This window comes from Dendrobium catenatum, unplaced genomic scaffold (genome assembly GCF_001605985.2).
Source record: "Dendrobium catenatum unplaced genomic scaffold, ASM160598v2 fragScaff_scaffold_976, whole genome shotgun sequence".
NCBI classification, from domain to species: Eukaryota; Viridiplantae; Streptophyta; class Magnoliopsida; order Asparagales; family Orchidaceae; genus Dendrobium; species Dendrobium catenatum.
In genome coordinates this window covers 977,114-1,001,283 of record NW_021319438.1, presented here as the reverse complement: position 1 = coordinate 1,001,283, position 24,170 = coordinate 977,114, and the positions used below count along the sequence as shown (strand labels likewise).

Below are 24,170 nucleotides of genomic sequence, written 5' to 3'. Positions count from 1 at the left end.
GCTCCTTTTCTACCTCTATGCCACTGCTGAGCTCTATCAAAATAGCCTCTCCATCATCCTCAAAGTCTGAAGATGGACTTCAGGCCACTCTGGATCTGCACAACTGGGTCCCCTGTAGCGTCATCTCCTGCTCCCCTCCCTACTCCATGTACAATTCTTCCAATTCACCTTCATGCTCCCCAAGGCTGGAGCCACTGCATCCCAAGTATCACATCAGTTGTTCCAACCTCCAGTAGTAGGAAGTCTTGAACTATCTCTTCTCCTTGCAATGTCTAGGGTCACTCCCTTAACATGCTCCGTTACAGTTCTCCTTCTTCCCCGTTGCCCAAAATGACACCTACACCTCCCTTGTGTTCACTGGTAGCCCCACCTTTCCACTAATCTGCAAGCAATAAGTTGTGGGGCCCCACTATCAATCAGAACCATTCCACCTTGTTAGCCTGCATCTCCCCTTCTAGCTCATGGTGGAAATGCGATTCAGTCCACGCATATTGGAGTTAGTGGAGACCATCCACCATGCCATGTAAGGGTGCCTCTTCTCACTTCCACCCTCCCAGTTGCTCCTGTATCTCTTCTTCCCCCTCTGATCCTCCACTAGGAATAATGTAGTGTCTTCTCCTTACAACCTATGCCCTGGTGTAAACTTTTCATCACAGCGGTAGCAAAGGCCCTTGGCCCTTTCTCAGCCTCTGAGTCAGTCAACTCTGAACCCCTGGCCTTTCACCGCTGTAGTGGTTTCTTGCCGTGGTTACCTCCCTTAGGAGGAGGTTGGTAACGCCCTTTATACCTCACCCTGGGTGGTGGTTCGGAAATGGGGTAAGTAACCACCCTGATTCCTCGGTTGCCGTCCACCTCGGCTTGTCCCCACCCACTGTGCAGTCTCTCCATGCTCCTTACAAACCCCTGTGAGCCACTACTTGATTGGCCTGCTCTGATGTTTGAGCTTCAACCCTCCTTCTATGAAACTTCCCTCTAAGAAGGTCATCCGGGAATCCTACTGCAGAGGCTGCCTGATAGTAGCCAAAGAAATGCCTCTTATACCCTCTTTTGCCACCGTGCCCTCCTGTACTAGAGCCAACAACTGCCATAGTGGGTCCCCACTTGACACCCTGATCTATGAAGTAGTAGGTCTTTGAACTCCTCCCAATGCCTAATATGGTTGTCTCCCTTCAAGCCACTGAATAACCAGGCCAGGAGCTTCCCCTCCAAGGCATACCGGTACGCCATCAGTTCTCCTCCTTCTGTGACACCGTTCACGCAAATAGCGCCTCCACCCTGTAGATCTCTGCATCCTCCCTTCAAAAATATAGGGATTCTTCAATTTCTCATGCGGTTGTCAGCTCTGGTGGAAGGGTTCTTTTCCATTCTCCCCATGCCCTGAGTAAATCCCTTCACCTTGTGTCTTCCCCTTCCTTCTTCCATCGGGTAAGGATTTTGAAGTTCCCCTTCCATAGTGGTTCTCTGCTCTCCATGGCCCATGCGTAGTCCTCCCTTCTTCCTCCCTGCTCCCACGTGGCACGATCCTTCGGAAACCCCCCCGTTTGATTCGGCCATCCTTCACGTGTTTTCCGTGGGGCCCTACCGAGCCCATGTATGGCCGCCTCCTGACCACCTGTTCTCCCCAAGGGCCACTATTCAGACCTTCTCTCCTTCCTCTTTGCCCATTGGCCATTGCATGTCATCTTCACTCGATTTTCTCCTTCTTCCCTAATTGGACAATTTAGGGTTAGGGTTTTGATTTGGTCACCGGAGATTTCCCTTTCCTTAGGTTTTGGTGGAGCAAACTTGAGCTTCTAAACAAATTTTCGGATCATCTATCTTCCATTCCCCAAATCTCTCTAAGGGATGAAATTTGCCTGTCATCACGGAGTTTCTCCCCCACCTCTTCCTTCAATTGGCCATCTCCCCTCCTAAAAACTTCCACTTCTTTCACGGCATGCCGTCTAGGATCAAGAGCTCTCGATACCCAAATTGATACGCCTTGGTTTCACAAATTTAGGGTTTTTGCCCTAATTTCCTTCAAGGTTGGAAACTTCCACCGAAATCAAAATCAAACAACAAATAAAAATGAAAGCATGAGAGGTAAGAACAAAAGAGGCTTCATATCTTTAAGACAAAACAAAAGACAAAGCTAGTCCACTTCGAGAAGGACAAATCTCCAAAGAAACCCTAGAGAACAAGAAGGAAAGGAAGAAACTTTTCTCACATGATGTCCCCAAAATAACCCTAATGGCTCTATTAACCATCTACTCACTTGCCCCTCATCCATAAAAAAATTGCCCCCCATCATCCACCCTCCAATTTCCCCCCAAAAGCTGGCCGCCCCCCTTGATGATCAAAGAATTCAAATAGGTGGGCCCAAGGGGCCCACCGTGACTTTCCCCCCTTGCTCCCTGGGTTCGGCCGAACCCCCCCTTGGTTCACCCGGACCGGCTGCCTCCCCCCTCCTCCTCCTGTAGACCCGCAAGGGGGTAGGATGGAAGGTTCCATGCTTTAAACGGATGCACCTGGTTGCCCTAAAGTGCACTGATGCTTTGGGTAAATGCAAAGCTGTCTCAGCACATCAGTTTTGGCTTGCACACTGAAATAATATGGATGATTAAGCCTTCAGAAGTTCTTATTAATAGCACTTCATTGCATTATAAAGATGAGTGCCATGCCAACAGTTTGCAAGATTGCTTGTTTTAAGATGTGTGCTCCATGCTGTTCAGGGTCTTTGTGGCACAGGGCATATTAGGTAGATCACATGGCAAACAATGACATAATTAACCATGAGAAAGTTTACTTCAATATTTGTGTATATTAACAAAATTAGCACGCCACTATATAAAGTCTGTGCTACATTAAACAGTACGAAGTTCTGTTTCTGATGATTTGATAAGATTTGCTCAGAAGCTTTTATTATTAGAGTTATTACTGTCGCAGGCCTTCTGGTACAATCAAACTTAACAACATATGGACTTCGATGCATGACAGTTGAGCATTGAAAGGCTTATGTTTATTCTCTCAAGCAAACTATATATGTAAAATTTAGTTGTCTAAAACACGTTTGTAAATTAATGAATTACATTTTCTGTGGTTCATGTAAATGGGATTTGTTGATTTTTGGTGCAAAGTTTAATAATTCAAACCAGGGATCATAAGAATATAAATAATGGCAAAATTTGGTGCTGGGTGCTGCGGTTGGTTAATGCATCTAAAATAAATTAAATTAGGTCTCTGTTATTGAGAGTTCAACTTTGTGACTTTCAGTTCAAGATATTGTATCTTCTCTGTATCATCTGTCAATGACGTTTTGTCTAAAACTGTTCTTTTGAAGTATCTTGAGTTTTGCTATTAGAAATGCAACATTTACATAGCTTTTGCTGCCTCTTTTGCCGTAGCATAAAAATAATCTTTGCTGCGGAATCAAAATCAATTACCTTATAACGGAGTCATTTAGCTCCTAACCTACTAATGAAAATTCTGGTATACTTGGAAGAGTCCGTTAGCAGTTCATCTTCCCTGTAAAAAGCATTCTTTCCTTCCAAATATATCTGCTAGTGAACTTTACATCTTGATTCCAATCAAGTTTTCTGGGCATTAATGCTTTGGGTTCTTGTCTTTCAGCATTGGTGCTTTTCATTGGAATCATCGAGCTTGCCAACCACTGACAAAAGAGGGCAATACATGGTATGTATATGGCTTATATGGTAATTGAATTCAGAGTGGTTCTAGGATATGTTTGAGCTTTTTTCAGTTCTTAAACATCATTAAACCGTTTGTGGAAAATATGCTTGGGGTGCATACATTACTTTGATATGTATATATATGAATAGTAATGATGTAAGCAAACTGGAAAGAAAAGTCAAATTGGAGAACACAAGGATAAAATAGAAGAAAACTCGATTCACTATAACTTGCAAACAATAAAAAAAACATTCGGATAAGCAAAAGTAAAATCAAATGAAACAAAATAATAACATAAAAATGCTATCCTTAGAACAACCGTCTAGCGGTTTCCTCACATGCAACGAGAGTAGGAAAATATATGAAAATTGTGCTTAGGCTTGCAAACCAAGGGTCCACCACTGCAAATGAGTCCAACGTCCTACCAAACACCTATGGCAAATGTCTCCAAATTTCAGCCAACAAACAAATTCCAAGAGCTCAAGAAGGAGGATACAAGTGGAGTGGAACTTGCGTAGAGAAGAAGAGATTAGAAGCCAAGGCGAAATAGAGAGGAGAAAAGGGGGTGGAACAAGCTCTCAAGCTTTTCCAAGAGAAGAAACCCTCAGGTTTTTAAGCAACTTATCTCAAGATAATCAACAACCTTTTCCTTCTCAAAATATCTCTAATTTATAGGCAAAAGAAAGAAGTTAAACAACCACAACACCTCCAACCAAAATCAATCAGGTTTGGGGAAATGAAAGGCCAAGGGTCAGCTATAAACCTTCCAGGAATTGATTAATATTCACGGGACAGCAGCCAGGAACGAAACCGTCAAACAGAGAAGACCCAACGGGCAGCAGGAAATAGAACCGGCAAACAGAGAAGACCCAACGGGCAGCATGAAACAGAACCGGCAAACAGGAAATCCCAACGGGCAGCCAAGTAACAGAGAGCAAACAGCACAACAAGGGGAATGAATTCATTTCGGAAACAACATCAGAGGAGAGGAAACTGAAGGGGTAAAGAGAAGGGAAAGAGACACAAGTCCACTCCACAATAATGAGCTAAATATAGAAGAATACCTTTTTGATTTTATGAGCTAGGAAGTGTATTTACTCCTCCAAATAATGAGCTAAACTTCAGCTCAAGCATTAATGAGCTAACACCAAGTAGAACCCAAATTTTAAGCTCAACACTAAGCAGCCAAGGCCCAACCTGAGAGCAACAAACAACTCCAAATCGAGAACAACAAGCAGCCCAATGATAAGAAGGACCCAAATGCAAGCAAACCCAAGGCTTGCCATGCCCAAGCATAAACTAAAAAACATGATCATTGGATGCTCTCCATCATTGGATAGCTTTAAAAAACACAAAACACTACTAATATTGTTCAAAATACATCAAAACAAAAATAAACTAAAAAACATGAATGCTTCAAGTAAGGAGAAAAGAAGATGATAGGATGACCTTTGATTTATATATGAAAGTAAAACCTTAGTAAAACCTGAATGCTCCCTTATACCTATTCCGAAGTTGGCAGTGTGATATTCAAAATGGAGCGGATGATGGTAGATATTAAGAGAAAAGTATCAAAATAGTCCCTTAACTCTTTAAGAATGATCAAAATAGTCTCCAACTATATTGAATGGGTATTTTGGTCTCTCAACTCCTTAAAGAGGGACCAAAATAGTCCCATGATGGGATTATTTTGATTCCTCTTTAAGGAATTGAGTTACCAAAATAGTTCTTTAATATAGTTGATGATTATTTTGATCCTTCATAAAAGTTAATGGGCCATTTTTGATCATTTTCTCTAGAAATTAATATGGATTAGATGCTTCATTAGTTAATATAGCTTTATAGGTTGAATTCATCAAGTATTTTTTCTGATGGTCATTGTTACTTTACCCTCAATAAGTTGATTCACTTATGTACTATGTGGACTTCTATTCTTTTTTTTATGGTTTGAGTAATTGTTCTCATTCTATTTGCAGGGAAAAATTATCTCTTGAAAAATTAACTGAAAATGTTGTTCAAGAAATAAAAAATATCCAAGATGTGCAACCTTTGATAGTTTTAGCATCAAAAGCTACAATTTTTGGCAGTGCAACCACAACAATTCATGCACATAGGTTTGTGTTGAATATGAATTCTCTATATTATCACCTTTGTGAAATTTCTAAACTATTTTTATAGCACGTCTGTTTTGTGTAAGTTAAGATTAAAATGTAAGTTATCAAATTTATAAATCAATTGAAACCTTGGATATAAAACATTAATATTACTTTTCATATTCGTTTGAGATTCTCACCTATTAGGCTAGCAAGTGTAGCTGCTGTATATTGCAATAAAATGTAGCTGCTGCTTCTTTTAGAGATCCGCACCTAGTGTTCAAGCAAGTGTAGTTGTTCCAGGCTTTCCTCTCCATAAGTTAAGAAGTTTTTCTGTGAAATGCAGTTTCTCTCTAACAATTATAATTTTCATTCCTGTAAGCTTTAGCTCTTGGGCTTGCTACTGAATTCTTAGTGAACTTCTTTACGAAGAAAAGAAGTGATGGTACAAGAACCACCTGGTATATTTATGTAAACATGGAGTTCTTGGATGCATTCTACATCAATTTGTCGCACTGCAAACTGTAAATTAAGATTACTCTGCAGTCTTTATAAGTATCTTTTAATTCATGGTTTGAGTACAAACTGATTGGTGAATGAGTGCTGGGTGAAAGATGATTATGTTGATGATTTACAGATTCCCAAATATGTTCTCTCATGGTTGATGAGTCTACTTTAGAAGCATTTTGCATTACATGGTTGTTTGTATACAGCTCCATGTTACTTGTTGGTATAACTGACTAGAGTTTTGAAAATCATTAATATACTCCATTCTCTCTCTAGTTGCCGGCTTCGAAAAAACAATTGAATTTAGCAAGTACATATGTAACTATTTGTCCATATGCATTCATACCTACATGCAGATGCATTTTGATTCAATCTGGAGCTAGCCCGTTTTGATTTAGGTTTCACTAATTTCAAGTTTTATCCAAGCTTGATATGACTTTCAGGAAAAAATTGTTTAAATTTTGAGTGATTTTTGATCTTCAAGCTAAATTTAATAGTCCTAGGTAAGCCATTTGAATTGTTTTTTTCATAAATTATTAAATGGGATTTTTTAGGGGGAAAACAGATTGATCCATGAAAGTAAAGGCGAGTTAGCTTTTTTATAAAAGCATACAACAACAGTTTTAGGTTTATATGACATTGGAGAGTTGTGAAAGATTTTGGAGTATTTTTGTTAATAATTTCTTGTAATGGAATCGTAAATTTGAGATGTTGAATAGCTGAAGAGTAAGCATTTTTCTATGAATATATTAGAACAAATTAGATGTTCAAGGTTGTAATTATATGGATCAAACTTATTAGTTATATATTGAAATTAGATGAAAGTATTATATCTTAGACTAAGAATATAGTTTAGTGTCATGAAAATTGATTTCACTCGCAGTAGGGAAAAAATGTATGGTAGGTATCTTGAAGTTTGTAAAGGCATATATGTTGAAGCATTGTTTTTTGTTTGCAAATGGTATTAGAAACAGGGTACATTTTTGTATACTATTTTCCTATGGTTGTTTAAATTGGTGAGACCTTTGTTTATAAATGAAACGTTTGATCAATGCAAAAGACATTTGGAGGATATAAATGACTTTTAACTAATAGAGCAATGAACTAGTATATGATATCTAATTTTAGTGTGTGTAAAATTAATAATTACTATTTTATATTATAGAAGATAAAGTGATATTTAGATGTGATGAGTATATGTGATTTGGATATTTTAGAAAGAAAAAAATGATATAGCCTCTAGGCATGTGCCTAATTGGTTACCAATTTAAATAAGCTAAGCTAGGGTAAGCTAGGTGAGAAACTTATGAGCTTATAACTAATTTGGATTAGCTTTGTGGATCCTCGTTCTTCACAATTCTTTTGTGGGGCACATGAGGTGTTAAATTTATTTTGTTTTTAAATTTCCTTTTTCACACAAATTCCATCCCTATAACCTTTGATCTGCCTCTTTTCCTTTGAATTCATTTAGTATTAATTTATCTACCTTTAAAATTGTTTTTGTCACAAGCTAAAAATCCATTTCGATAATATATGAAATATTTATCTCACTTTAGCTAATTAGGCTATCTAATCTAAATTTGGCTACATTTCTGTTTTGCGCACCAAGTTAGTAAGTTAAGAGGAATTAGTGTTAACTAGCTTTATTTAGTACTTAGTTAATTATTACATTAATTGAATAAAAGTCAACTTACATCAACTACTACTTTTGTCCATCATTATTATAATAAAGAGCTGATGTTTTATTGAGGATTTTGCATGGGACATTGATTGCACCCACAATCTATGGTGCTTATAGCAACAAGGAAGACGATGACTACAAGATTGATAGGGGCGAAGTGACTATGAGGGAAATGGAATGATGACAGCTTTAATGAACCAACAATGAAGTGTATGATGGTTAAAAATGGAGGCGATACTCTTGTGAGAAATAGATGATGACACACCCAATGATGAAGGATGACATCGGTGATGGAATTACGAGGAAAATGATATATATGACCAGTGAAAATGGAGATCACAATGAAAAAGGGTTCCTAAATAGAAAATGATTGTTATAGGAGCTTATTTAGCTTTAGCTTGAGCGACTTTTTGAGGCACTTTAACTTTGTTTATTTTTCCCTTAAGCATGAAAAAGCTAGAAGTAAGCTTTTCAAGCTTAGTAAAGTTGTTAGACTCTTATTTTCTTAACTAGCTTAAGTCGTTCAAACTAGCTCAAGCTAAACTGAGATCCAACCAAAGGGCCCTTGTTGAGATGAGGTGGTTTAACTGGAGAAATTCCTCAAGGGTACAATGATATGAGAAAAATATCATAGAGATTCTGATGCAGGACTGTGTATGCTTTAGATTAATGCGATAAGAAATTGCACTTCTTAGATAAGAGCAAATAATAATTAAAACTATTTAGCCACTAAACGACGATAGAAAACGAATGAGGGGTAACTACGCTTAGGCCAAATTACAAGCTAGGAACATGAACCACTAAATTAATTTAGAAATCCAACAAGATGCAAATCAAGTAGCTGTTCAATAAAATTCCTAATCTAATATTGAGATAAGCAACATCGAAAGTAAACTCAAATCCTACGTTTACTAAACGGAGGCAGAGAGCGAAGCACGAAACCTTGCAATTAAATCACCACCTACAAGGTTAGCAGATTATGAAGATAAATGAATAGGGAAGAAGTTCACCCTTGTCGAGATCCGAAAACAATTTGCCACTGAATGTTGGCAAGTTGTTTTTCGACCGCTTCGGAAAGTGTGAAGATGATGTGGTCCACGCATTTTTTCAATGGAGTTGTCGGTTTCCAGGTTGAAGTCAAAGAAGGTGGAGTGGAGAATCTTGACGTTCCCTTGCTCGTCGTAAGGGAATTCGGAATCAAGTTCAGGATCAACCATTCATTGATTTCGAAGGTTGAGGTGTGGACAACGATCGTTGTTGCTTCCCTTGAAGACTCCACTAGAGAGAAAAAAGTTTCTCTCAAGAGTTGAAGTTGAGAAGAAGGGGTGGCTGGCCCAATGAGGGAGGATAGGGGAAGAATTTAAGTTCAGAATTTGGGAGAAAAGAGGTGGAGGGAAATCAAGCAATTGTTTCTCCATTTAACCCCTTTTGTTTGGAAAGGATTTGGGTGTATTTAGGAAAGGATGGGGCGGCTCGAAGAGAGGGAAAGAGGATTTGAAATCTTCCCAAAGAAGGTGTTGGCAATTAGGAAAGAAATCAATAGGGGTTAATTGGGGGTGGGGGGTATAGGGGTGGGCGGGTAGTGCTCGGCGTTCCATACCGAGAGGAGATGGGATTTGAGGGAGAGCATTCTATTGTTGCTGGTGATTTGGATTTAATAATATATTGGAAGGGTATATTTAATCCAATTGAATTTTAAATTCAAATAGGATTTAATTTAGGAAATTTTCCAAACATAGGTTTTTTAATTCAGGAAACAATTAAATAAGTAGCCTATCCTAGAAAGATCCAATTGGAAGGGTTTGAACACAAGTCAAGAGGGGAAACCCGGGGGGGCTGGCGGCTTGGGATGGGCTTGCCGCCGGGTTTTGGTGGGAGGGGATGGGGTCGGTGAGGTGGGGAGCTAGGGATACTAGCCCACGGTCAGGTGGGGGGGGTGCTGCTTGTGGCTGGCCGACGGTAGAGACTTGGTGTAGATGGTCATTAGATAGAAGAGAAAGGAGGAAGAAGCAGAAAAGAACTACAAAAACTAACCACGAATCTGAACTCTTCCAAGATTGGTGGGTAATCTAATTCCCTCTCCAAGGGATCTCTCTCAAGCTCTCACAAGAACTCAAAACACGGAAAAAATTTTATCATTCATTAACCATGAAAAGAGAACATAAGGGCTGGTCGACGGTAGAGACTTGGTGTAGATGGTCGTTAGATAGAAGAGAAAGGAGGAAGAAGCAGAAAAGAACTACAAAAACTAACCACGAATTCGAACTCTTCCAAGATTGGTGGCTTATCCAATATCCTCTCCAAGGGATCTCTCTCAAGCTCTTACAAAAACTCAAAACACGGGAAAATTTTTATCATTCATTTACAATGAAAAGAGAACATAAGGGCTATATATAGCCTCACACGAAGGACTCAAAATAAAAGACGACGATGCCCGTTGGGCTTACACATGACCACCCTTAAATAAGGGGTAAAAGGGGAAAAAACTAAATCAAATACAAACATAAATAAATAAAAGACAAATACATATGACAACTTAAAAATACATCGGCGCGATCGTGGCTGTAGATCGGCGGCCACGCCTCTATAAGACTTTTCAAGCTTCGATGCCCCCATCAGATTCACAATTAAATTGCTACTACATTTAGATTGGAGTGTTGGTGGTGAAGAAGTCATTCTTAGCCAAGTTAGGAGTGGCATAATGAAAATTTATGAGAAATTTGTGATAAAATTAGTAAGATAAATTAATAAATGATTATCTAGAGAAATGTGGGAGTCTCACCTACTGACAATATGGCCTATGGAAGTTGTATTTGATGGTTTGGGTTTGTATAAGTTAACATGACCGGAAGTACGAAGCTTTTGTGCTAACAAAGTTAACATCTCATCTAACACATGATAAGCATGAATAGATATAGGCTTAAATTTGATGTTGTAGCATTTCAATTTTCACAATTTATTTTTATGGATGTCCTAAATCCTTCATTTACTTCTTGTCACTCTATTCAATTCCTCTTTGGTAAGTTTTCTTTGCTCTCGACTGACTACTTCATAATTACAAGGGCTCTCTTGAGTTGCTAAAAAAAGTTTGCCAAGGTGGATTGGAATATCACATCGCTTGTGATCGTGTACAACTTCAAGTCATTGCGTAGTGTTGCCTTATTGGTTTGGGTTTTTGAGCTTGACAAGTTTTCTAACTTGCTAAAGGACGGTGGCTAAAATTCTAATATGATCAATTTTGACTCGGACTATGACTTTGTTTCTTCCTAGAGAATCTTGGAGTGTTTTAACTTGGTGCAGGTATAGGCTATACTGAGTTCATTTGCATGTATGATCACCCTTATTACTTATCTGAGAGAAAAAAGCGCCGAATGGAGTTTAGATTTATTTTGATTTATTTTTGCTGTTAAAGTTTTCAAGGAGAGTATCATTCTTTTTTCATCTAAGTGTATTAAATGCAAGGCTTACTAGAGAATAAGGTTCAAGACTAGAAGAGGAAAATTTTCTTTGTGAAATTGGCAAAGGAATGATTTATTTGTTGCAAGTTGAGTATGGTTGTCATAACTAAGTTCGTGGCGTCACAACATTTTTCAGAACCAACTTTTTTCAAGAATAGTTGATTTCATGAATTTGTAAGTGTGACAACTTGACTGTGTCCATTACACTTCCAAGTCTTCCATTAATGCTTGCTATCATCTCGAGAAGCATGCCATTATCTTAACAAGCATGCAACAGTTTTACGAAAAATGTTTTCATCTCAAGAAGCGTGTAAATATATTAACAAGCGTGCAAATATGCTATGTAAATACACCAAAATGCATGCAAGTGCATCGCATAAAGGTAAAAAATTCTTGTGCAGCACATCAAACTATTAAAATCCACACTTATGTACTCCGATCAATGCACTAAGCTCCTAAATTCAAGATCCGAGAATATTATGCTGGCTAAATATAAATTCAAATTTCAAGTTCAATCCTCCTTGAAATGATTAGAGTCGACAAGATGTGAATTCATAAAAAAATATACGATCCTAAAATGTAACGAAACATTTGATTTTATGTTCACATTGGGCCTTTTAAGTCTCTTTAAAAGGCATTTAATATAAGAAAAGTACAAGCACTAGATTTTAATATTTGCACGACAATTTACCGGGGTAGCAGTTGAACCAGATACTTTGTTTGCGGGCAAATATAGTTGGCAAGGTTCATACAAGGAAATTAAGTTATCTAAAACGAAAAACATAAATGAGGGCTATATTAAAAATGAATCTCAACTAGTGCGGACTATTTTTTTTTAAAGCCTTCAAGCCCCAATAAAATATAAATATTTAAAGTGATCTCAACGTCATTTTGATGATGGATGTGTTGATGGAAAATCTCAATGGGGGGATTGCTTAATTTTCAAAAATATCCTCAAACTTCAAAGTAGCCCATTCAGGGCCTAAATTTTAAAGTTAAATATTCAATATTTAACCAAAATTAAATGCCCAATGTAAAATCAATCACCTGAAACTTAAAACTAAATTTATCCACCCCTACAACAGTTTGTCGAGGATTATAAATTTGAGAATAGCTTCAATATACAAAGAGTAAATATATAGTCGAGAATATTATTAAAATTTATTATGAAATAATCTTTAGCCAATAAGAATGTGGCATGTGCCCTCTAACCAAGTTTGGCCGCCAAATGACATTGCAAATGTTTAATGCCATTGCTGTCATTCAATTGTTTCTTGCCATGTAAAAATTGGAATATTTATTTGCAAATGTTTAAGTAGAATATTGTCAACAATTTCATGTTCTGGATTTCTGACTGTAAGGTTTTTCACAGGGGACATTCAGAGGGCTTGAAAAATAAGAACAAGGATGTTGGAAAGAATTTTTCATATCGTGAGTACATGTCTCCACTATGGCAGGTTAAGTTTCCTTTTCTGAATATGATATAATTTGATGTGCATGATTTCAAATATGCTCACTGACATTTCTGTGATGAAGGAATAAGGTTATCATTTGAACTATTGAGCATTCTACAATGTGACCGTTAATTGAAAATTATGCGATGAGTATTGCCTGGTTGATGTTTAGTTAATCTGTTGAGGTTCACTTTATGACTACATTGATGTTTGTCAACCATGAATGATATGTTTTTGCACTAATATTAAGCAAACTTTAGGGTTTGCTCAAATCATTCGGTATTTAATACTAAAAATTATAGCAAAGAAAATAACCCCCATCGTTTTATCAGTTGCCCTATCTCAAAGTTTTGGGTTGGTTCTAGCCATTTTGTCTCTTCTTGCCTCTTTTATTTCCTCATTTTTTTGCATAAATCTTATCTATCCATTCCATTGATATATATTCTAAACTTCGTTATATATTAAGCCTAGACCACCCAATTTTGTTTTCGACTACCTTACCTTCAGTGGGTGTACTCCTAATCTTTTTAAATATAATTATTTCTCAAAATAAACGCCCATCTTCACGTGAAATTATTCTGTGCGGATGTCGAACACTCTCCGGAGACCAACCAGAATGCACCACGTCGCCCCTTACTCAGTACCCGGCTCGGTACCGAGCTCAGTACCGCTGACATGGCTCATTCTGATTGGTCTCCAAACGACATACTGCATTCGGCATCCGCACATAATAATCTCTCCATCTTCACATCTGCATATATGCCATTCTCATTGTATGTCTCTGACTAACCAAACACAAATGAATGAAGAGTCTGAATCTGTTTTGCAGTCGCTCGTAACTAAGAAGGCGTTCGTGGGAATTTCAGGTTTAAATTTCCCTTTGCTGAAGCATATTATTAATCAGTACCATAATGATCAAAAGCATGATTCTATTTATCAACCTGAATAAATGTGGACTGTTTAACACTTGCAGATGTAGTTTCCTCTGATGGAAGAAATGGAGAGTTTCCTACCTACGTATGTGAATGGATAAAGCCACATGAGGATCACCTGTACAAATTTGTTGTGAGAAATGTTGGCATCTTTACACTTACAGCTCCACTTATTAGAAGTCGCTTGCCTTATTTTGTTTGATTCTCATGATTTTTTTTTTTCTATTCTTCTCAGAATGGCATCTGTATGGTTTCATAAATTCAGAATGGATAAGAAATCTTGCCGTTGGCCTCCCCATCGCGAGTTCATCTCAGTGCCCTCCTCCTTAAAGCCCATGGGAGCATATCTGAACAATGATCTCTCCTGGTAAAGAGTTCAATTTTTGAATTTCCATTTATTGTTAAGCTTGAAATCTTCTCAGATTTATTTGGGCCTACCAATCGAAGCTTAAACCAGTTTTATTTTAAGGATTCATTTGATTGGAAGTTTAGGGTGCTTATTCCGTTTTAAAACCACAAATTTATTTCTTCTTTACTGTTTGGTTCGTCAAATCACGTTCTCAATAACTCTTTTTTTTTCATTTTTCTGTTGTTTTGAGAAAGCTTTTTATATATGCTTCTCCGTTAGAAAATTTAATTTTCTGAACCAATATTTTTTAGAATTGTCTTTTACAAAAATACCAAATAACCCAACAAAGCCTAAGCCAGCTGAACTTCATATGAAATCATGTTGTTTGGATCAAAATAAAGAGGGACCTGATTAACTAGAGGTCACTAGCGGAAGTCTAAGATTTTGTTTGGGATAGCTTTGATAATTTTTTTTTTTCTATTTTCAAGAGATTTTTACATAAAGAAATGACTTTATAAAGCAGTAAGAAAACCGCCCCAAATGAAGCCTAAGGGATTACAAAACTCTACTACAGTTATAGTATCCATTATAAAGAGAGAAATCGTATTGCTTCTAATTTCATATGAATTCATTTACACATTTAATGCACTCCTTAAGAAAGCGAAATTGAATGTTTGTTAATTTATCTTGGCTTAATTGATTTTTCTTTTCCTGGATGAACCCAATATGTTCCAACCATAAAACTGATTGTAGAAAGATGTGATTAATAAACATAAAGAGATTCCTCATACATTTAAGCCGAGCTCCCTTCAAAATAATGGCTCATTATGTTGTACAAAGACAAAATTCGTCTTTAAGATTTTTTAACACAAATGGTCAACTAAGGCTTCACTTAGGACAGCTTATTTTTTACTTTTTAAAATATTTTTTTAAACAAATTTTTCATTAAAAAGCTGTCGAACAAAATTTTTTTAACTGTGTAAAAAATAGCCACAGCTCAAGAAAATGTTATAACTGCGTTTTTTGTTTTTTATTTTTTGGTAGGGATGCATGCAACTCTCTACACAAGGAACTTTTATTTGGTCCGGTGACCGGACGCAGAGCTACGTTCGGCAAGCACTGAGAATGAGTCACGTAGCAGGCACAAAACCGCGGACTCGACCCGGCAAATAGTGGGTATGTCGCACGTGCTTTTTTTAAATCCATGACAACCCGGTATTGCTAGGTATTGCTTTGTATTGTTAGGTATTTGTCAATTTTGTTCGGCAATAACGAGAAATACTATTATATGAAGACAAATACCGAGAGAAACTCGGTATTACTTGGTTACCGAGAAAAACTTGGTATTACTATATATTGCTCGGTATTGGTCTTCACAGAGCGGTATTTCTCGTTATTGCCAAGCAATATCTAGCAATACCGAGCAAATACCGAGTAATACCTAGCAATACACGAACATAGCATTCCCGGGTTCCGTTCCGGGTCAAGTCATTAGGCCGCGCGGTAAAGAGTAAGAGCACGTGGCGCGATCTCAGTGGTGACCATACGTAGAGTTACGTCCGGTCACCGGACCTAATAATTGTTCCTACACAAGGGCAAATTATTGCGTCCGGTCACCTAACATGCGGACATCCAATCCGGACACGCCACCTCACCTGGATGCACTGGGCTCCGGTATTTTTGAGTGACGTGGTGCGTTTTTATTGGTGTCTGGACGAATCCGGACACCGGACACAATAATTTGCCCTACACAAGACCAAAGTTCTGCATCGGCCCCCTTTTGTGTTGATGTTATTATTTTTACAAATTCAAGCCCAACTTTTTTTTACATGGCAAACTCAATCTGAAGGGATTAAAAAAAAAAGGGAATTAAATTAACTCAGGATATCCTAAGAGAAGTTTGATGAATTGAATTTATTTTGAGAAATGTATGATATATATAACAATAACAATATCAAGCTTTATCTTACTATGAAGGGTTGGTTATATGAAAATTTTTTTTTTTTCATTGTCTTGTTAAGAATCAAATTCTCATTTAAATTTTATAAATAAAAGTCATTTCTAATATTTTTCAACCAAGTCTTTTTTGATTACCTCTATCTTTTTTAACATAGGTCAAATCTCATACATCTACTCTCCTAATAAGGTCATTGGAAGTTCAAAACATTTTACATGATCAAATTGTCTAAGTTGATTTTCTCTAATCTTATTTGTCATTGAAACTGCTCAAACCTTTTCTTGGATATGCTTGTATCTTGTCTCTAAGAGTAAGACCACTCATCTACTTAAGCATCATCTGAGCAATATTTAACTTCATATTATGCTTATCTTTTAATGGCCAACATTTTGCGCCATAAAACATTTTGGGTCTCACCAGCCTCTTATAAAATTTTTCTTTAAGATTGAGTGGTATTTTTTTATCACACAATAAATCTGAAGCATTACTCCACTTCAATTATTCAACATAAATTCTATTAATCATATCTTCGGGATTGTTGCGTGTTAGAAAATTCGCGGCGGTAGAGTTTGTAAATTCGCGCATAAATTCTATTAATCATATCTTCGGGATAGAGTTACACTTAACTCAAAATAAATCTAGTGGCTTCAAAAATTGACCAAGTTTTTTCGAGGTTATATTGACATAATTTTTTTCAAAAATTATGACAAATATCCCACAAGATTTGATGAATTGAATTTATTTTTCATAGATTTTATAAACATTAGTTTTGTTTAAGTGATGAAATTGCTCTATGTTTATAAAAAATTATGTGGAATTCTAAATCACCATCTGTTTAATTTTAATAATTCACCTATACTATTTCTCAAAAGGATTTGATATTTCATCAATAAAAAAATTATTCATCATTTATATCATAGAAACAAAAAAAAAAAAGAAAAATCACACGTATTCATATTAAATTATTTTTTCAATTTTTCATAAATTTTCTTGCTTCTTAATATCAATAAATCAAAATACTTTTCTTTCCATTAATTTCCAACTTTTTTTCCTTGAAATAAAATTATTTAAATAAAGTTATTTACTTTATTTCTAAATTTACTTTATAGAAAGGCTTTGCGTTTGACTAGCCTAGTAGGCTAGTAGTGGACCATGGGAGGCTTGCTGAAGCACGCCACGTGTCTTTGGACGGCCGCGTAAGGTCTGGATTACAAGCATGGGCGGTGGGTGTACTTACCTCCCAGGACTTTCTTTTAAGATTTTTTTTTTTTAATTTTTTTTTTTATGTAAATATAAGTAGGATTGTATTCATAGTGAGGGCAATTGAGAGTGCAAATAAGCATGGTGAAATTTTTATTTTGTATATAAATATTAAGCTAGTCGCCATGGAACTCATACGTTACACTCACATCTTGCACCCACACTAGAGAGGGGTTGCCATCATAAGGAGGTAAAATGATTACGTGCGGTATATGGACGCGTTCGGAGGTCAATTCAAACGTATTATGTCATCAAATGTACAGTGCATTGAGTAACGTAGCGCATCTAGATTGACCTCCGGACGCGTTCGGTCACCACACAGAATAATCTCTCCATAGGGAGACGGGGAGGTGGGATTAGAGAAGTCTAGAGGGTTGTCTAGGAGATTTTTAGATGAATTGTTAAGAATTGTTTGCATAATTGAGATTTTTAGATGAATGATTGTTTTGTCAAATATATTGAAAAAAAATGATATATTCAATAGTATTAATAAGGAAATGATGGTAAAATGATTTTAAAGTATTGAAATGTATACGCTCGTATTGCATTTTGTATCCAAGAGTAAAACCGCTCATTTACCCGAGCATCCTTATCTCTGCAGCACCTAACTTAATTTTACGCTTCTATTTTAATGGCCAACATTATGTACCATAAAATATTGCATGTCTCACCACCATTTTATAGAATTTTTCCTTAACAAGCTCGATGCATTCCTCCACTTTAGCCATCAATTTTGAATTATACTAATAATATTCCCATCTCTTACACTATCACTCTGGACAATAGACTCGATATATCTAAAACATGTAATTTTATTTTTAACATGATTGCCCAAAGTCACAAGCCGCCCACTATATCTATTATTATTAAAATTACACTTAATGTATTCAATTTTAGATCTACTCAAATGAAAATCTATTGTGATTGTTTAGTTGTTTGTAAAGTGAATGCAATGTAAAGTAAATACAATGTAAAATAAATATTTTGAGACTGTTTGGTTGGGTGTATGCAGAGTAAAGTAGAGGTTGTTTGATTCAGTGTCTACATTGTAAAATAAAAATATTATAATTTATATTTTGAGTCCACATTAATAATTATAATTTTAGGAGAATTTAAAAATGTTTACATAAATTAATAAATTGCTTTGGTCAACGAGCTATCATGATTACAATTTTGAGCAAACTAGCAACAAGTCAATAGTAAAAATAAATAGATGTAATTTATAGCAAAATAGTTCTTTTTTGTTTAATGAAGCTCAATATAGTTAAAAGCGACAACAACAAACTCCAAAATGCTAGAAATATCAAACTAAGGTTATAACACTCAAGAGACTTTACAAAAAATTATAATAATATTATTGGCATTCAAAATGTCTTCTTCAATTCTCCTGGCAATATAAAACAATAATCAAACTGATATAGATGTTAAAGAATAAAATCTAGTACAAAGTGTTGAAGCCACGGCATACCAATTACGCTCTTCTAATGCAAATGAATCATTTGTTTAACTCTTTTCACATCCATCAAGCCTTTGACCTTAGATTTGGAGAGAAATGAACGAATCTTTCTTGTGTTCTTGGATAACTTATCATATATAGTATCAATCTCTTCCTCTGAAAACTTTGAAATGCTAGATAACTTTGTCATGAGCTCACTAAATATTTTTCTTTCCTCAAAAGTTCTTATTGTTGTTTGAATTGTATTAGCAACTTGAGCTACTGTTAGTTATCATTGTAATATAATCATATAGAATATGGTCATCAACGGGCTTTTAACTCTTTTTCCTTTGGATGGATACCTTAGAAGATGACGACATTCCTTGCTTTGTTGTTCTCACATGATATTCTCTAACATTTTATTCAGGATATTCAACATCTACTGATGCATCCACCGGAGTCTCCACATAATTGTCTCTCTCCTCATCATCTAGGTTAATATGTTGAGTACCAAATGGAGCTTGGCAATTTCCTTACAAAGCCCAATCTCCATTTGCATGACTTTCCCTACAAATTTTCTCTAATTTCATATAATTTAGGAGAGGAATATTAAGATATACAGCATCTTTTGGAATAGCATTCAAGAATTATTCATATTAGTAAGCGTAAGAGAAAAATTGTATCTTTGCATTTATAAAAACTCATCTAAATTCGAATTATTACTTGGATATGTGATAGAAACTCCTCTTGACCTCTCAAGATAGTTTTCGTATTTACATACCAAGACACGCCAACTTCTTTCTTAATTCTTGAATGCTATTCCGAACAATTCATATTTGACGAATTTATTCATATTTAAATTTTAATTATTTTATGCTCATTCCTAATTCTACATATTAACTTGCTACTTCTTAAAATAACTCATATAATCTTCGGCAAATTATTGCGTCTGGTCACCTTACATGCGGGCATCCAATCCTGACACGCCACCTCACCCGGATGCACTGGGCCCCGGCATTTTTGAATGACATGGCACGTTTGTATTGGTGTTCGAATCCGGACACTGAATACAATAATTTGCCATAATCTCCACCTTCACATAATATCCAGCCAATACATCATTAATGACTTTCATAAAATTAGCGCTACCTTCTTTGACTTGACTATCTGTACTGTTTAATTAAGTCACAGTCAAATCTAAGCCTGTAAGCCTTACCTGGCCCAGGTAATGTCACCGCCGGTGACGCCACACCTACACCATCGCTCAACACTCCCCAATTCCCCCCTCGTTAAGAAATCAATCTCTTAAAGGCTTAAAGCCCTTCGATGCCACAAACAAATTCCGTAATTCCAAATCCTCTCTCCTTCCTCGATGGACTATCAGCTGAAAGCCGGATCGGAATTCAGTTCCGTAGATCCTCCAGTTGTTGCCCCGCCGCCGACTAGGCGCTTGCATATCGATGGCGTCGACGGCCTGCCGCCATCGAGGGCGATGGAGATCACCGGAAACGTTCTCCGTGGCGTGGCGGCGGTTTTGACGTTCGTGGCTGCGATTGTGATGGGCACGGCAGCGCAGACCAAGAGGGTGGTGGTTATCGACGATAGCGGATCGCCGGTGACTCTCGCCGGAACGGCCAAGTCCCACTATTCTTCTGCTCTTGTGTAAGTTCCGACCGCTTTGTTTTTATTTTGAAGTCTTTAACCGCCTTTATTTTAATAATAATAATAATATATGTCGAATATGTTGAATTTAATTATGTGGATTATTTCCTTATAACATACGGATATATAAATATTGAATAATATCTGTTTTTTATGTATATTAAAAATTATGGAATAGTCTTTTTTTTTTTTGAAAATATAATTTAGTATATTCATATTTAAAATTGTTGTATAATTTAGATATATTTAGAATAGAATTAAGCTAAAATTAATTTATAATTTATAATTCTGATTATAGTATAGTTAGAACCATGTTTTGAATCATAGACCTGGTACCAAAGCCTCTAAATTCTGGAAATTTTTATGTAAGGATGCCGATTATGCTAGAGAAAAATTCCATTTCAATATCTCTGTGCACTCTAAATGTGCCCTTTATTGGGATCATTGGTATCAGGATAAGTGCTTAACAGAAATTGAAGTATTCAGGCCCTTTATTTCTTTTTTTCCGATAAATGAAAGTATTCAGGTAATACTTAATGAGTATGGCTGGGTTTTGCCTGATAATTCACCTGAGGAGATACACCAAGCTTTTGCTGATTTTCCTGTGCAGTTTGAGGAACATAAAACTATTTTTTGGAATTCTGGGAAGGTTGCTAAGCATAGTGAATACAGAGAATTTTTTTATAAAAATTTATCTTTGGTAAACTGGTGGCATTTTGTGTGGCATAAGCATCATATCTTAAGATTCTCCAGTTTTTGCTGGATGGCCCTCTCTGGTGGTTTAAAAACTGCGGATACTTTATTCTCTAGAGGCATAGCTGTAAATTTAAAATGCTCTCTTTGTCATACAGGGATGGAAACGGTTAGCCACTTATTTTTTGAGTGTGACTATTCTTTTACAGTGCTAAAGGATATACTAAATAACTTGGGTGATATTTTCTTTAGACCATCCATTCTACAGATTTTTGAGTATATTGATCAAAAACATAAAAAGGATAAGGCGTTTTACTGCTTGATAATTTGCTGTGCGGTATATCATATTTGGAGAGAAAGAAATGACAGGATTTTTGGTACTAATGTGGCATCATCTACAACTTTAGTCCATAAAATCAAAGGTGCTGTTCTGGCAAAGATCCTCAAATGGAAAAGGAGAGAATATTATATGGAGCTGCTCTAATTTTTGGGGTTGTTCTGAGTACGTTAGTGCTGGAAGTTTTCTATGCTGTTCTGCTATGCAGTGGATCTTTTGGGAATTTCTCTGTTATTTTTGCTGCAGTATATGCTGGGCGAGGATGACAGAATTGCCATTTTCTCCTTCGGATGGCAGATTTCCTGGGTAGTTAATTTTGCAACCAAGTAGAAGAGAGCGGCAATTCCTGAGCCCTTGGGTTTCTATTGGAACTCAATTGTTTCAGTTTTTGTTTGTCGTCTTTTTTTCTATATGTGTTCAATTCTTATTTGCTGTATAGAATTAGGGAGTTTTGTTTTTTCCTTTTTCTGTCCAGAATTTGGATATAGGTTTTTTTTCCTATATGTTTTTTACCTGTAATTCTCTCATTTTATAATGGAAAGAGCTATGCTCATAATTTTCCCAAAAAAAAAATCATAGACCCTTCTCCTTCAAATGCTATTAGTTATGCAATATCTACCCCCAACAAGCTTCAATTAATAATTCCTCTTTTCCTTTAGACACTATCAATCCTATTGATGCCTTGCCTTATCAGACTAATTATTCTATGCGGACACAGGACGGAGAGAATCGTCCGTATTTGCTTCGCTTTTATAGCCATTTTATTGCGCTTTTATAAAAAAATAATAAAAAGGCAACAAATATTTAATATTTATTAAATAATTGAATAGTTATTGCAATTTTGCTGTGCTTTTGCAAAATGATAGTAAAAATGCATTCGTAATTGAATATTTGATGCCCTTTTGTAAAAGCGTTGCAAATCCGGATGGTTCTCTCTTATCAAGCTCTTCTTATGAATACTTAATCTCATTAACATGTCCACGGTCTTATAAACAGTTGCTCCTAAAGAGCTTATGTCACGAACTCCTCTCCTTGGTCTCAAGCAGCTGGTCCAACCATGACTGCCCCCAATGAGTTCCCATCATGAACTATTCTCTTTTGTCTGTCAGTAGTCACGTAGATGTCTTCCTCCAACAAGAGATATACGACAAGCCTCGCGCTAGTGAATTGTTCGAACAATGATTCAAAACAAAGTTTTAACATTGGTTCAAACTAAGTTATAACTAGAATCAAATAAGGTTCAATTCAAATAAAATTTTAGCTATTATTTATCATAATAAATATATAACATAGATATATGATTTATTTTATATGCTATGAAGCTTGTAAAATCAAATTTCTCTTATATGACAACCAATAAATAAAATATATCCTTCAATTAAAAAAAAAAAAATGAGGGTCACCTTTGCTTTTATCATTGACTTGCATAAGTTATAATAAGATTTAACAAATTAAGGTAATTTTAAATAATTAGTCCTTAATAATAGTTAGCAATTTGTTTAATAAAATAGAAATGTAGAAATTTCCCAACTAATGTTGGATTTATTAAGTAGCGTGTAGTATATTAAAAGTGGTGATCTTAGAACTTGTAGTGGCTTACTCTTCACGCGGATATATTAGCTGTGATGCCATAAGCTAAACGCTACTTGCCGGACCACTGACACGTGTGATAATACTTACTGAAACCTTCTGGCACTAAGGTTTTATTTGGGACGAATTTTTAACTGTTTTATAATAATTTTTTAGTTTAAAAAATTTTCAAACGAAAATATTGATTTAGAAAGCAATATGAAAGCCGTCCCAAATGAAGCCTCATTGTTTCAATGAATAGGTTGAAACTTTTTATTTTTATGTCAAAATTTATTAATTTAGGTTTCATTCTAAACAAATTTCTTACTATTTTCTATTGTAATTTATTAGGCTTCATTTGAGACAAATATTTTACTATTTTTAAAGTATTTTTTTAGTACAAAAAAAAGTTTCAAATTTTTTTGAGTAAAAAATATATTTTTAAAGCAACAACAAATAATGATCAAAAGTTATCTTAAACAAAACCTTAATATCTAAACAATTATAACATTCATACAATAATAAGAAGAATAGAGGGATCATAAGCTATAATTGATACATTAAGAAAATCTCTTTGATTTAGCATGAATTTTGAGGCACATTTGAATTGAAAATTTCCAAAATTAAATTTAGGACCATTTGAACTCTAATTTCAGCAAATTTATAGTCAAATTGAACGTCTCTACAAGTCAAACCCAACAACATCAAAATAATTCAATCCGAGTCTAAATGAGCCCAAATCAATGTCCTTAAGCATAGTGAGAAAATTCAATATATTAATTGGATGACCGAATGATCTCCAAATTTGACATGCTTATAGGTGAATCGAGGGGCTCAACGAGTAGAATCCAACAATCCCAAGTTCACCTAAATCTGACATCATTAAGGCACTTCAATGCTAAACGAACACTTTATGATCATGGGAATCAATATGGGCCATCCGATACAGTGTTATTGATTTTCTCCATATTTATAGGCATGCTACTCTCAAAATTTTATGCAGTCCCCTACTCTCTACAGAAAGAGGAGCTTAGAGCTAAAGCCTACTCTCTCTCTCTCTCTCTCTCTCTCTCTCTCTCTCTCTCTCTCTCTAAGAGAGCTCTGAGGCTCTAAG

General features: G+C 35.9%; 2 protein-coding genes across 13 annotated transcripts in view; both read left to right on the top strand.

Moving 5' to 3' along the window:
- Positions 1–16,147, top strand: part of LOC110101636 (DNA repair protein XRCC2 homolog) — a 29,637-nt gene extending 13,490 nt beyond the window's left edge. For 5 of the 9 annotated variants that reach the window (XM_028697609.1, XM_028697608.1, XM_028697607.1 and 2 more), the window contains exons 5-10: positions 3,610–3,672; positions 5,646–5,783; positions 12,781–12,865; positions 13,692–13,728; positions 13,836–13,936; positions 14,030–14,329. In XM_028697609.1, coding sequence (XP_028553442.1) covers positions 3,610–3,672; positions 5,646–5,783; positions 12,781–12,865; positions 13,692–13,728; positions 13,836–13,936; positions 14,030–14,053 — 448 coding nt within the window. In that variant the 3' untranslated portion in view covers positions 14,054–14,329. Of the gene's footprint in view, positions 1–3,609; positions 3,673–5,645; positions 5,784–12,780; positions 12,866–13,691; positions 13,729–13,835; positions 13,937–14,029; positions 14,330–15,187 lie in introns of those variants that run through there. The other 4 variants (XM_020829618.2, XM_028697610.1, XR_003701727.1 and 1 more) reach the window with 3 other exon arrangements.
- A 3,920-nt stretch (positions 16,148–20,067) lies between these two features.
- The window catches only part of LOC110101616 (CASP-like protein 1E1), a 41,865-nt gene continuing 37,762 nt past the window's right edge, over positions 20,068–24,170 (top strand). The window contains exon 1 of one of the 4 annotated variants that reach the window (XM_020829582.2): positions 20,068–20,457. In XM_020829582.2, the coding sequence (XP_020685241.1) occupies positions 20,168–20,457 (290 nt within the window). In that variant the 5' untranslated portion in view covers positions 20,068–20,167. The remainder of the gene's footprint in view (positions 20,458–24,170) is intronic. The other 3 variants (XM_028697605.1, XM_020829584.2, XM_020829583.2) reach the window with 3 other exon arrangements.